General features: G+C 43.8%; 1 protein-coding gene across 11 annotated transcripts in view; it reads right to left on the bottom strand.

Annotated features, from left to right (window-relative positions):
- IFT140 (intraflagellar transport 140) overlaps positions 1 to 15,539 on the bottom strand; it is a 250,730-nt gene that overhangs the window by 160,671 nt on the left and 74,520 nt on the right. For all 11 annotated transcript variants that reach the window (XM_038420185.2, XM_038420186.2, XM_038420187.2 and 8 more), the window contains 2 exons: positions 1,160 to 1,363; positions 579 to 651 (listed from right to left, as the gene is read on the bottom strand). In XM_038420185.2, the coding sequence (XP_038276113.1) occupies positions 579 to 651; positions 1,160 to 1,363 (277 nt within the window). The remainder of the gene's footprint in view (positions 1 to 578; positions 652 to 1,159; positions 1,364 to 15,539) is intronic.

Below are 15,539 nucleotides of genomic sequence, written 5' to 3' on the forward strand. Positions count from 1 at the left end.
TCATGATACATATATAAGAATGTAGAGAGGTTCAGGTATCAAACTGCACACTATATCCAGGGGTTTCAACTAATGATTAGACCAAAGGTCTGGGAGCCAATATTTGAGTTCTGGTCTTCGCAAAAAGAAAAGGAGTACTTGTGGCACCTTAGAGACTAACAAATTTATTAGAGCATAAGCTTTCGTGAGCTACAGCTCACTTCATCGGATGCATCCGATGAAGTGAGCTGTAGCTCACGAAAGCTTATGCTCTAATAAATTTGTTAGTCTCTAAGGTGCCACAAGTACTCCTTTTCTTTTTGCGAATACAGACTAACACGGCTGCTACTCTGAGATCTGGTCTTGTCATTGACTCAGATGATCAAGGATCTGTCCATCTCTTTATGCCTTATTTTCCTATTCTATAAAATTGGAATACCAACCATTTTACAGGAGTGGTGTGAGGGCTAATTAGGTGCTTGTAAAGTTCTGAAATGCAAAGTATGATTATTAAAGCCTAGGAGTTATCATGAGTTCAGTGAATGTATAATTTTTTGTCATACCTGTTCTCCTGTGGGCTACCTCTTGTGAAGTCCTACCTGCATTTCGTAAAGTGGCTCCTGAGCATTCAAAGACAGTGACTTGCTTCCCATTCCAGAACACTACAGCATCCTGAAATAGCCATAGAGAAGTTACAAAGCAGTTTCATTTCTGCTGGAAACATGCATGAAATCCCTCAACAATTTGTAACTCAGCTTAGTGCCAATCTAGTAATTCTGCTCAAGTCCCATGTAGAGTCTATGCTTTATTCATTTATGTGCATGAACAAACAACAATGGAATAAACTTTCCATCACAGCCAACATCTTATACCTTCCTCTATATATTTGCTGTGTTGTCCAATGCCCAGAGGTCAGTAACCAGGGAGCTATTAATGAATAATTGTGCTGCCTGGAAATCAGCTCCATTGGAATGTGCCTGTTGTAGTAGTGATGCTATTTTCCATCAACACACATATACTGCATAAGCAACTAAAATATAAGGAAGGGGGAATCTAAGAAGAGTTAGATAAATTATGGTGGAAACCTTGGATTCCATCTCTGAAATAATTAAACCACATTAAGTAAATGAGTCTTCGGCAAGAAAAGAAACTGCCCACAACAACTGAGATGGTGAATTACCTTAGTGGCAAATACTCCATTAATATGCATATCAATACGGAGGCTGTGCGTGGCTCCTGTGCCAAAGAAGGTCACATTAAGAAGAGTTGGGGACACTTGCACTACTGCCACCTGCTGCTGGAAATGAGATGACATAGCCTGCTCACTGAGGATCACCACAGAGCTCATGTTGTTCACTGCCAGTAGGTTTTTCCTGGAGCCCCACTACACACAGAGAGGGTGAGAAAAATCCAATATACTTTCATCAGAGATTTTTGAAACACTAATTCAGAGGGGCCTCAGTTACAGCTAGTGTCTCGGGGTGTGGGGCACATATAACATACATATGAATATAATCTCAAAATGAAATCCTAGTTTCTGAACTCAGGTATAGTCAAGAGGTTGCATATCCACGTGTACTTCTTCAGGGTATGCTATAACTATATTTTCACCTATACTCTTTTAGCACATGGAGGGGGGCATGGATCAGCATTCATGTTGCACTCCCTGTCAGTACCCAGCCCCAGTTGGAGAAGCTAAGGATTCAACCAGAGGACCAAATTCTGGTCATGTGCCACTTGAGGCATGTTGCACATATACTAAGAAGAAGGTACACAGAAGAGCCTGTTTTAAACTATTACCTCTTTTCATCCCACCGCTTGCCACTATAACACCATCTTGCATTCAGTACTGTTAGAGAAAGATAAAGTACTCAACATGATAGCCAATACTTTTTCATATAAAATCATAGATTATCAGGATTGGAAGGGACCTTAGGAGATCATCTAGTCCAACCCCCCTGCTCAAAGCAAGACCAATCCCCAATTTTTGTTCCAGATCCCTAAATGGCCCCCTCAAGGATTGAATTCGCAACCCTGGGTTTAGCAGGCCAATGCTCAAACTACTGAGCTATTCCTCTCCCCAGCCCCCACAAGCAAGATGTGCATGTGAAGTTCTTTCCCATGACAAATTGCTTCTTCTTTGACTACCCAAAGTCCTATTAACAGTTTTAAGATTTCACCTAGAGCTGGTTCAAATATTTTAGATGAAAAATGCAGTTTCAATCAAAAAACATTTTTCCCAAGACTTAGATGGTAGGTGGCAGCAGTGGAGAATGAGGTAGCAGTAGCCCCTCCACACTACACTTTAGCCCAGTGGCCAGGGCACTCACCGGAGATGTGGAAGACCTGATTTCAATTCCCCCTCTAGTGATGTGGAGAACGGATCTGAAAATTGCAGGAGAGGGCTTTGGGATATTCTGGGGAAGGTCTTCCTCAATCTCTCCCACTGAAGCTTTTCCACTTTATATGAACAGTCACTGGAGCAGGAACATGAACTTGGGTCTCCCACATCCTGTTTGAATGCCCCAACCACCAGGCTATAGAGTCGCCCTCTCACTCACTCAGTCTCGTCCAATGACTATTCACTGTCATTATGAATGACTATGAATTGCCACTCTGAATATCTAGTTCTAATTTCACCCTCTTTTGCCAGCCATCTCAATCAATAGTGCAGTTCAACTTTCCAAGCTATACAGTACCCATCATGTGCACAAATTAAGAGGTCTGAGAGTATTTTTCCCTATTGAGTCCCAGCCTACTCAGGCTAAATAATAATATTATTAATTATTATCATTATTATTAAATACTGATTATTCCCCCCCCCAAAAAAATTTAAGACCAGTCACACACAAGTCTTTCATAAGCAATAATTGGGGAGAGTTCTATTGAATTTAATAGGGATTAGACTGATCAGTTTCTACAAATCATCAACAGAATTTTATCAAAATTACTCCAAAAGCCTACATAATAAATAGGAAGGCTCTCCTTCTCTGTTTTAAGCCATCATGTAGTGGAGATATAATTCTCTGCTGAGTTCTACAGACTGTCTCCAAAAAAAGAAAACCCAAAACAAAACAACCCTATACGAAAAGTACATGACTGGCTTTGACCAAAACACAGCATAATATTTTAAGCCTATTGCTAAACTGATTCCCGGAGAGGAGAACACTGTCTTGGAGTCTTCTTTTGAGGCCTCTTTGACCAACTTCATTTTGGATAGACAGAGAATTTTCAAGGAAGCACTCAAGACCAAGATCGGACTGCTCAAGACAATACCCTTCAGCAGATCTCACAGCCAGTAAAGCCAGGAGTCTTCCCAAGGTAGAAGAGTCATTTGTTCGCAGTTGCCCATCACTGACACCTTCCAAGTACTTCAGGCAATTCTTTAAGCCACTCAAATACAACACATGTCAGAAGAGCTTTGATGGTAAAATGGAGGTGTGTCGTCTCAAGTGCCCAGTTCTGGGATCTTACTGCTTCCCTATGGTCTTCATTTGTACTATATTAACAGATACAGTCAAGTAGTTTGGTTATGGCTTACCTGGTCCAGTTATTTAAATACCATTTAAGTTTTTGCAGGGTATAGTATCCCAGATAAGTCTAATGGGTTTGCTGTACATTAATAAACTATTATTTACATTATGGTAGCCCCCAAAGGCCCCAGCCCCATTGTGCTACACACATTATAAATCTGTAACAAAGAGATGGTCCCTGCCCCCAAGAGCTAACAATAATAAATAAAGCCACTTGTGCAATGTTACTACACAGAGCTTCCTGCAGCAGTAAATTGCTGCAACTCTACTTTATCCTGCCAAACTCTGCAGCAGAAAATGATAAATTGCATATCATCTGGGACCATTAAACTGCCTCTAAATTGTCGTTACAGTAATATAAATAATAATATGATGATCGAGAAAGAAAACAAAGCTGTGGTGGCCATGTTAGGGGACTCCAAAATCCGAGTGAATAGGACTTTTGTATGATATGCAAGACCTGACTCTGGGATGACTTGTGTAGTTATTCATTTTAATTAACAGATGGTAGCTTGTATATATACATAGTTACGATAGTAACTGGCTTGATGCCATAAGCCCCTTTTTGTCCCTTGTTTCTAAACTTTAAAGCCTGAAGTTTCTTATGTTTAGTCCCATCACAGGAGACTTTTTTCCTGAATGTTTGGGGTGGCTGGACAAGGCATTGTCAAGTTTGTATCAGCTTTCCATTACAAAAGATTTTTCTTACTTTCTTTGAAAAGTCATTTCTCAAAAACAGCTCAGCCCACAGGTTCTAAATTTGGTTTATTCTATTGATCTCAATAAGATCTGATATCTAACTATTCTTGGAAAGTTTGGTGGACTCCTTGTGGGGTTATTAACTATATTTCTTTGAAATGTATGACAATTCCATGAATGCTCCACAGATATTACAAAGCTCCCAGGTTCCTTGTATGGCATCCATGCAGAGCTTAGAAACTCTGTCAGAGTAGACATACCAAATGGGTTAGGATAAATTGCAGAATTTATAAGTGCTGCAGAAGCAGAAGGCACTCTTGGGCTCCAGAAACGCTCTGTTCTGCAGAACTTGTAAGCGCTAAAAGTTTCTGAGACATGGTGAGTCTCCATGGATCTTGCATTTTACTGGGATTTTTGAGCTACTGGTAGAACATTTTAATTTTCAGATTTTCAAGTGTTTGTTTTTAACCATAATACTGAATTCAAAACATTTGGGGTGTTTCTATGACTACACCATTCTAATAACATTGACTTAAATATCTGTATATGGTGGTAATTGTACTATTACCTAATCTGTGATCTGGAAAATAAAGCTAAACTATAGCTTTATTATTTTGCATTTTTATTTCTGAAGGTACTTGATTAACAGCACTGATTGACAGCTACCATACTATTATACTCCAGCATAAATGAACTAAAGAAGTAGTTCTCAAACTGGGGTCCATGAGGGTACTCCAGGGGGTCCACAAGTCATGCCCGGGGCCGCTAGCCCTGCTAATCAACTCTCCCTCTCCCTCCCAGTGTTTCCTGAACATCGCTATTCAGCAGCGTGTAGAGGAACTGGGAGGGAGGGGGCGCTCTCAGGGGAGGGGGTGGAAAGAGGAGGGGCAAGGGTGGAGTTGGGGGAGGCCTGGGGCTGACTGGGGGTTGAGCACCACCGGAGAAAATTAGAAGCTGGCTTGGGGATTCATAAAATTTTTTAAATCAAAATGCGGGTCCTCGAGTTTCTAAAGTTTGAGAACCTCTGGACTACAGAGTGAGTATTTCCCATCTACCTCTCTACACAAACCATTGGACTAGATTGTAACAAACTGAAAGATTAATCTGGCCAGGAGCCAAACTCAGCTGATATTGACTTTTGGTCTCAATACATTGTTATGGCTTTCTGCCTCATCTGGGGGTTTTCATGGAAAAGTGGGTAAAAACCTTTTAGAGGAATTATCTGAGGATTCCAAGAGGAGAGGGTTACTCCCATCTACAGTAACTGAGGTTCTTCAAGATGCACAGTGCTATGTAACCACCAGTGGGTGCTCCATTTTGCGCCCTGTGCTTGTAATCAGAGATTTGTAGTAGCAGTGCCTAGTTGGGTCACGCACATGCCATTCCTGTTATGCGCCACCCCAGGGGGTTAAATAGAACTGTGCAACCAGCCGTCCCTTGGTTCCTTCTCTACCACAGAGAATCTAGCGTGAAACTCCAAAGTAGAGGAGAGAAGGGAATGTAGTGGAGCACCCACAGGGACAACCATCTTGAAGAATCTCAGTTGCTGCACAAGGTGAGTAAACATCTCTTCTTCTTTGAGGAGCATCCCTGTGGATGCTCCACTTTAGGTGACTGTGGAGCAGTGCCCCTCAGTGGAAGGTACAGGCTTCAGAGTTGCATTAGTGATGATTGATAAAACAGAGTCCAAACAGAACATCTGATGATGACTGTTGCTCTATAGCATAGTGCTTTGTGAATGTGGGCAGATGCCCAAGTTGCTGCTCTGCAAATGTCAATAATGGGGACATTGATGAGAAAGGCTATGGATGCTGGAAGTGTGTGCGTGCATAGGCGCCAACTTCCCTTCTGCCCCGTGGGTGCTCGACTCCACCCCCACATCACCCTCACCCTGCACCAATTCCCTCCCTTCCCCCAAGTCCCCGCCCTGCCTCTTTACTGGCTCGTCCCCCGAGCACGCCACATCCCCACTCCTCCCCCTCCCTCCCAGAAAAGTCCTAAGCGCTGCCGAACGGCTGTTAGGTGGTGGATGGGAAGTGCTGGGAGGGGGAGGAGCAGGGATGTCGCACTCAGGGTAGGAGGAGGAGGTGGGAGCGGGAGGAGCTTGGCTGCCAGTGGGTACAGAGCACCTGCTAATTTTTCCTGATGGGTGCTCCAGCCCGACAGCACCCACGGAGTTGGTGCCTGTGTTGTGCGGGTTCCCGTTGGGACTTGTAATTGATGCTTTTGATAACAAAGGTCCATCCTGATATCCATTTAGATAGTCCGCTTTGCGATGGTTTTCCCTTTTGATCGTTCTGTTATAGAGACGAATAGTCTTGATGGAGTTTCTAAATGTTTTTGTTCTTTCCACGTAGAAAGCTAACGCTCTTTGAACATCCAGTGTCTGGAGTGATGCCCCTCTCTTTTGTCTGCATGCAGTTTTGGAAAAAACATAGGTAAGTAAAATGGGTTGGTTCATATGAAAAGGGGAGGCAACCTTGGCTAGGAATTTAGGGTGTGGTTTTAAGGTAACTTTATCTTTAAAGAAAGTGGTGTATGGGGGGGGTGCCATTAGGGCACCATGTTCTCCCACCCATCTGGCAAACATAATGACGAAGAGGAAAGCCACCTTCATTGGTGGAGTAACGAGCAGGTGGCCAGCAGCTCAAAGGGTTTTCCCCCACGTCAGCGTAATACCAGGTTGAGTTCCCATGTAGGAGGTGGGTTCCTTATTTCGGGGTAAGCGTTCTCACTTCCTTGGAAATGTTTAGTTGTGGGCTGGCGAATATGGTGACCCCATCCATCTTACTGTGGAATGCTGTGATAGCTGCCAAACGTACCCTGATGCAGCTTGTGGAGAGACCCAGTTTTTTTAGTTCTAATATGTAATCCAGTACCCTTGGAAAAAGGGAGGATGTTGGTACGATTTGTTTGTCCTAGCACCATATGTTGAACCATTTCCACTATGAATACATGTTTTTCTTATATTTGGTCTATGGCTGTGCAGTAATATGTCTTTTACTTCCTCCGAAAGGGTCATTTCATTTCATTTCCTCTCAGCCATGGAGTAGCCAGGCCTTGAGGTGTAGTACTGTGAGGTTCAGATGGTGGATGTCTCCTGCATCTTGGGAGAGAAGATGAGGTATTAGAGGAAGATTTTTGAGGTGAGCACAAGGTGCTATTAGGATGACTTCGGATTTGTCCCTCTTGATCTTGTTTCTGACCCAGGTTAAGAGTAGGGTCGGGGGAAATGCATACATTAAAAGGGTATCCCAGTTGATGAGGACAGCGTCACCTAGGGAATGGGGTCCCAGTCCAGCTCTGGAGCAATATTGAGGACACTTGGCGTTCTGTGGTGTTGCAAAGAGGTCTATGGTAGGGAAGCCCCATAGCTTGAATATCATACGTAGAACTCCAGGGTATATTTCCCATTCAGGATTCTGTGAGAACTCTCCACTTAGCACATCTGCTGTTGTGTTTTGACATCCTGAAAGATAGGATGCTGATATGTCAATGTTGTGGCTTATGCACCAATTCCAGAGCGCTATTGCCTCCGTGTATAGGGAGTGGGATCACGCCACCACGCCCCTCGTTGGCAGTTTATGTTAAACATGCATGCTACATTGTCCATGAGGTTCCTGATGGCTTTGTTTTTGTTTAGAGGTAGAAAGTGGTTGCATGCGCTGCGACGTACCCTTAGCTCCAGCAAGTTTATGTGCCTGTTGGACTCTGATGGGGACCTTTAGCCTTGGGACTGTGTTGAGTAGATGCACTCCCCAACCTATTAGGGAGGCATCCGCAGTGACTGTCATTGTTGGAAATGAGACTCCTGTACAGACGTTCGATTGTGTCCATCATTTTAGGGAATCCTTTAACTTATTTGGCATTATAAAGACATCTGCTTAGGCAGTGCCTGTGTGGTATGTATAAGGTTCGAAGCCAGGCCTGCAGGCATCACATGTGTAGTCTGGCATGTTTGAAGACAAACATTGTTGCTGACATATGTCCAAGAAGTTGTAGGCATATTCTGGCAGATGTTTGTGGGTTGTCAGTCACTGTCGAAACAAAGCTGACAAGTGTGATGAAGCGTTTATGAGGTAGGGTTGCTGTTGAACAGTTTGGACAAAAACTCTGATGAATTCCAGTTTCTGGACAGGTATCAATGTTGACTTTTGCATGTTTATTTGTAACCCTAAGTTTGTGAAAAGGGTTATTGTACTGTGAGTGGTGTTCATTGCTTCATGTTGTGTTGCTGCCTTTATGAGGCAGTTGTCCAGATATGAAACATCATGACTCTGTGTCTGTGGAGGTGTGTCGCCATCACTGCTAAGACTTTGAAGAAAACTATTGGGGCGGTCGACAAGCTGAAGGGTAGTACTTTGTATTGGAAGTGTTGTTTTCCCAGGGTGAATCTTAGGAATCTTCTGTGTGATGGATGGATGATAATATGGAAATGTGTGTCCCGGGCCAAGAGCCAGTCGCCCTTTTCTAACGCTGGAATTATAGTTGTTAGTGTCACCATTTTGACACTAACAAAATGAACTACGTTTGAACATTAATTTGCAATGAAACCATTCTTTAGGTTTTTGTGTATTTATTTTTTAAATAAATGAAATGCTGGGATTGTCCCCACCCCTGCCTCATCAATGGAAAAGTACAAGGATTAAGATGGATTCCAGTATCATGTGACATGATCACATGTCACTGTAAGACCTCTAGTCTCCATTCTTCCTGGGTTGGCCCACATATGCACAGGAAGGCATGCAGGTAAATAAACCATTTACAACCAATTGTCCTAGTCAATGGGAGCCATCAAGATTCTAAACCACCATTAATGGCCCACACTTTGCATAAATTACAATAGGACCTCAGATTTATACTTCATATTTCTAGCTTCAGATACAAGAATGATACATGCATACAAATAGGAGGAATATATTCAGAAGCATATTTCCATAAAACATATGGAGTGCAACGTCACACTAACCTCTTCCATTCTCTGTCATACAGGGTTGTTCTAGTATGGTATTGCTTTCCCCTCTCATTTACTGCCTCCACGACTAGTGAGTTTGGCGTGGAGTGTGTGAACAAGAACTCCACTCCTTTAGATGGCACATAGTATTTCTTGTCTGATCTTTTGTATGAGGGAGGTGCTGTTGCTTGTGTCTGAGAGATGGTTTTGGCAGGCTCCATAATAGCACCATTAATCAGACATCTTCCTAGGCAAAGATACTGTTACTGAAGTATGTATTGTAGTTTATGCTGAAATTCAGGTACCTCTTCTAGGGTTATGTCCAGGGACTCTGCCACCCTTTTGAAGAGTTTCTGGAATTGTTTGAAGTCATCTCCTGTGGGGAGGTGGTGGCATTACAGTTTCATCAGGTGATGAAGATGACAGGTTCACTGGTGGTAAGGCTTCCTGGTCTGAGATTTTTTCAGTTTCCTCATTCACCTCCTCATGTGTTTCTGAGGGTCCTGGTATAGGTGATGATGGAAATTGTGGTGCTCTAGATCTTGGTGGTCTTGGGGGCTTGAGATTTTTGCCCTACATACTGCCAATGGTTCCAGTAGGGCCAATTTGATGGGAATGGCATGGGAAGTGGCGCCAATGGGTGCCCATACCAGCTATGTGCCTCTAAAGATGAGTGGTATTTTGTATGGTGGGATGGTTCTGGTTTGGGTGAAGAGTGATGAGGTGCATATATTTCCCCTTCATCCCTATCATCATCACTGGAAAGAGGGGGAGCTGATCTAGGTGGTGTGGTCAGGGGGCTCGGTACCTACTGATTTGGAGTGCCATCAGTACCGAGGAGGGGGAACTCCAGGATTGAAGAGACCAGTAGCTCTGTATGTCTTAAGAATTGGTAAAGTACCGTGAATGCTGGTACCGATGTCGGTGCTGCAGTGGTAAGGGAGTGTGAGTAGTAGCAGCCGGTGCCAAGGATCTTGTGTTGTGCTGTGTAAGTACCACAGGTCGCGTCATTGCACTGCCCAATGCATAGTGTCTTTTTGCTACTGTGGGTACCGAGGTGGAGGGTTTTACTTTGCCCTGTGAGCCTTGGTCCGAGCTTGCACACTTAGGGTCTTTCGCTCTCTGGGAACTCGTGATACCAGAAGGTCCCGGTGTCTCGGATGCCAACGTGCCTGCTGCCATTGGCACCAAGGTAGTCTTGGGGGTCAGGGTCTTGCTTTTTCTTAACCAATTCCCGTTGCAGTGAAATCTGAGCCTGCTTTTTTGTAGCCTTCTTGGATAAAGTCTCTTTGTAGGGGCTGTTGAGGCAGGACCTCTGTCAGAGGCTGCTAATGGTGACTGTTGGTGAGTCCTCGACTCAGGGTCCAAGGCAGGTTTCAGAGAGATTTCTCCATCATAAGGAGCTTAAGTTGAAGGTCCCTCACTTTTCTTGTTCTGGTCCTTGGATTACGGCAGCGTGGATATGTAATGGTTCTAACTTGGGGTCTTGTTGGGGAACGTGGCCTAGTAGTCATGGCTGTAGCTCATGACTCCCAAGGGGATTGTCAGGAGGGGAGCCCGGGCCCTCTCACTCCACCAGACTCCAACCCAGGGCCCTTTGGGCTACCAGTAGTCTGGCAACCAAGGCTGCTTAATGCTGTCCTCCCTGGGCCTCTTCCTTTTGTCCCCCCCTAGGGTCAGCTTAGTCCAAGGCTTTCCCCTGGTGGGGAAATCCAAACCACAATAAATAAGAGGGGGATACCAATGTTCAAGGTCCACAGGATACTTCCCTCTCTGGTTGTCTCTGGGGTGGGTTCTCCCTTCCCTCAAGAAGGGACCTTTAGGCAGCTGTGTCAGAGTCTTAGGCTTCCCTCTGCTCTGCGCTGCTGGAGCTGTGGGCTGCAGGTCTGCTCGCCTCCAGCTCTACCCCCAAATGTGCTAATTGCCTTCCTTTTAATTCCTCCAGCAGATGGAGCATTTGCTGCAGGTGTGGCGAGGCAGGGTTGGCTGAGCCCAAAGTAATCCCTTAAACCCCTATTGCCAGTGTGGTGTTTGTACACCCCATCACAGTAGACTTTTGAGGGATGTGTGTCTCGCCGGGAAAGTGGTCACACTGCACATGTCTGACAGAGATAGGGATTTGACAGTCTGAAAGTCAAGACAACATTTAAATCCTGGTGATCTGGGCATGCCAAAAAGGTTCTGTCCCAAATTAAGAAAGGGAGCAGTAACTCTAGAGAAGCCTAGCCTTATCTTCCTAATAAGGTGGATAAATAAAGAAAAAAAAATTTCAATAAAATAAAGTAAGGTAAGTATAAGTATAAGAACGATTAACTATCTAACTACTGAGTTGACATTAATTATAAGCTATCTTATCTAAAAGAAAGAAAGAGGCGCAACTAATCTCTCCGACTCAAGCAAAAGGCAATAGAGAAGGAACTTAGGAACAGTTGGTCACACAGCGCAATGTAACTGCCTCGGGCAGCACCAGACGGCAACCCAGCTAGGCACTGCTACTACAAATCTCCAATTACAAGTGTAGGGCGCATGGACACCGAAAGGGAAGCACCCACAGGGACACTCCTGGAAGAAGAATAACAATTTTTAAAAGCTCCTACAAGATATTTTCATTCTGCAAGGTAGGGATTAGTATAGAAAACTGGAATGTCTGTAAATAAAGTTGTTTTTACAAACTGAGATGGAAATGCTTTGATTGTTGATAACAGAACAAACAAAACATTGCCAAATACCAAATGTTGGGAACAAGAAAGCTATTTCTGAACAATGGTCCATATCCTGCTATCTGAAAAGTATCTGAATTATGAGGCAGAGGTAAACATCTGTAATATGCAAAGTTCTTCCATTCCCTCACTTTTTAGCAGATGGATGACATGCTAATGGCACTAACAACTTCCTATATCCTGGACTTTCTGTTACTATAATGTCTTAACAAAAGATTTGCATTCTTGACTTCTCTGCTGTTTTACAGCTCTATGTTTGGATGTGGAGAACATAGCTGGGGCATGCCCACCGACCTATAAAATGATGGGGTCTAAATTAGCTGTTACCACTCAAGAAAGAGATCTTGGAGTCATTGTGGACAGTTCTCTGAAAACATCCACCCACCCAATGTGCAGCGGCAGTCAAAAATGGTAACAGAAAGTTGGGAATCATCAAGAAAGGAATAGATAATAAGACAGAAAATATTATATTGCCTTTGTATAAATCCATGGTACATCCACATCTTGAATACTGCGAGCAAATCTGGTCGCCCCATCTCAAATAAGATATATCGGAACTGGAAAAGGTACAGAAAAGAGCAACAAAAACGATTAGGGGTATGGAACATCTTCCATACGAGGAGACATTAATAAAACTGACTTTTCAGCTTGGAAAAGAGACATCTAAGGGAGGATATGATAAGAGGTTTATAATTAATAGGCAGTAGGTTTAAAACAAAAGGAAGTATTTCTTCAGACAATGCACAGTCAAACTGTGGAACTCTTTGCCAGAGGATCTTGTGAATGCCAAGACTATAACATGGTTAAAAACTCATGGAGGATAGGTCCATCAATGGCTATTAGCCAGAATGCACAGGGGTGGTGTCCCTAGCTTCGGTTTTGCCAGAAGCTAGGAATGGGCAACAGGGGATGGATCACTTGATTATTACTTGTTCTGTTCATTCCCTTTGACGCATATGGCATTGGCCACTGTCGGAAGACAGGATACTGGGCTAAATGAACCTTTGGTCTGACCCAGAATGGCTGTTCTTATGACCTGATTCTTACCTAGAATATGTGTCATAAATATAAAGGGAAGGGTAAACACCTTTAAAATCCCTCCTGGCCAGAAGAAAAATCCTTTCACCTGTAAAGGGTTAAGAAGCTAGGATAACCTCGCTGGCACCTGACCACAATGACCAATGAGGAGAAAAGATATTTTCAAAGCTGGAGGGAGGGAGAAACAAAGGGTCTGTCTATCTGTGTGATGCTTTTGCCGGGGACAGAACAGGAATGGAGTAATTTAGTAAAAAGAAAAGGAGTACTTGTGGCACCTTAGAGACTAGTCTCTAAAGTACTCCTTTTCTTTTTGCGAATACAGACTAACACGGCTGCTACTCTGAAACCTGTCAGAATTTAGTAAGTAATCTAGCTAGTTATATGTTAGATTATGATTTCTTTAAATGGCTGAGAAATTAGACTGCACTGAATAGAATGAATATTCTTGTCTTTGTGTCTTTCTTGTAATTTAAGGTTTTGCCTAGAGGGATTCTCTATGTTTTGAATCTAATTACCCTGTAAGGTATTTACCATCCTTATTTTACAGAGGTGATTCTTTTTACCTTTTCTTATATTAAAATTCTTCTTGTAAGAAACTGAATGCTTTTTTTCATTGTTCTTAAGATCCAAGGGTTTGGATATGTGGTCACCTATGCAAATTGGTGAGGATTTTTATCAAGCCTTCCCCAGGCAGGGGTGTGCAAGGTTTTGGTGAGGATTTTGGGGGGAAAGACGTTCCCAAACAACGTTTTCCCAGTAAACCCAGTCAAACGTTTGGTGGTGGCAGTGGAAGTCCAAGGGCAAAGGGTAAAATAGTTTGTACGCTGGGGAAGTTTTAACCTAAGCTGGTAAAAGTAAGCTTAGGAGGTTTTCATGCAGGTCCCCACATCTGTACCCTGGAGTTCAGAGTGGGGAAGGAACCTTGACATGGTGGCAGAGCGGTGGGATCAACTTGAAATCATTTTGAGATTTTTTTTGACCCAGAAGCACAGATTTGAGAAGGACATTTTTTTTCCATTGAGCTGCTGGAAAGCAGGTTAAACTGAAAACAGTTAGAGGGGTTTTTTTTTCTCTGCTTTGGGGCCAGAGCAGAGACAAAAGGGAATTGCCTTTTGTGAGCTGGAGTTCTCTCTACCTAAAGGCAGGATAGTTAACCTTCTGCAGGGAAATTCACCAGTCTTCACAGACCTGAAGTTTTTTTTGTTTTTTGTTTTTCCTAAGAGCAACTAGAGGGGTTTTCTGCCTATTTGCTTGGAGCCAAAGGTGTTAGGTTTTTTTTTTTTAGGATTTCTCTGTAGGTTGACAATCACTATCAGAGAATATAGGTATCATATTCAGGACAGCAAAATTTTACAAGCCAAGTTTTTTTTTTTGTTTTGGTTTTCTGTCTAACTCTCAGGTGTAAAGTTAGTTAAAAACAGAGAGGTTAGGATGACAGACTCCATGGTTCAACAAAAGCTGGAATTAGCCAGATTTGAGGCCGAGGAAAAACAAAAGGAACATGAAAGACAGATAGAACTCATGCGGAGAGAAATGGAGGCAAAGGACAAAGACAGGGAGGCAGCGAAAGAGGCAGAACACCACCAAGCAGCTGCCCACAGGAGAGCAATGGAGGCCAAGGACAAAGAACTGGAGGCAAGGGCCAAAGAACAGGAGGAGAAGGAAAAGGAGAGGAAGCATGTGGAGGAGGAGAAGGAAAAAGAGAGGAAGCATGCACTGGAGATGGAGAGGGCAAAGGCTCAGCAGAATATACCAACAACCCTAGCAATCCTTCTCCAGGTACCACTTCCCATCCCAGAAAGTTCCCCACCTACAAGGCAGGCGATGATACTGAGGCCTTCTTAGAAAACTTTGAAAGGGCCTGCCTTGGGTACAGCATCTCTACAGACCAATACATAGTAGAGCTGAGGCCACAGCTCAGTGGACCCTTAGATGAGGTGGCAGCTGAAATGCCTAAGGAACGCACGAACCAGTATGAACTGTTTAAAACCAAGGCAAGAGTCAGAATGGGACTAACAACCAAGCATTTCCGTTGGCGGTTCAGAGCCCTAAGGTGGAAACCAGACGTATCATTTACCCGACATGCCTACAACATTGTGAAACTTTGGGATGCCTGGATATCAGGAGCAAGTGTTAAATCTCCAGATTTGCCCTTCCTAATGCAAATAGAGCAATTCTTAGAGCGTGTTCCTGAGGAAATAGAAAGATACATCCTAGATGGGAAGCCCAAAACTGTAATCGAGGCAAGGGAGATTGGAGCCAAATGGGTGGAGGTGGCAGAGAAGAAAAAAAACTGGTCGCAGTTGGAGCGGATACCAGAAGGGACAACCTTAGACCACACCCTACTACCGGGGGCTGTCCAAGGCCCCACCTACCCCCCAAGGAACCTTCCAGCCACCTTATCGTCCCACCACATCGTTCTCCAGCAACCCACCTCGCCCCAGTGACCCATCAGCTGGACGATGTTTTAAATGTAACGAGCCGGGTCATGTAAAGGCCAACTGCCCCAACAACCCCAACAGATTACAGTTCATTGTACCGGAATCACACCAGAGGTCCTCAGGCCCAGATACCTCCCAGATACCCTTGGAGCAGAGGGAAACTGTGAGCATGGGT

The sequence above is a fragment of the Dermochelys coriacea genome, chromosome 10, assembly GCF_009764565.3.
Source record: "Dermochelys coriacea isolate rDerCor1 chromosome 10, rDerCor1.pri.v4, whole genome shotgun sequence".
NCBI lineage: Eukaryota > Metazoa > Chordata > Testudines > Dermochelyidae > Dermochelys > Dermochelys coriacea.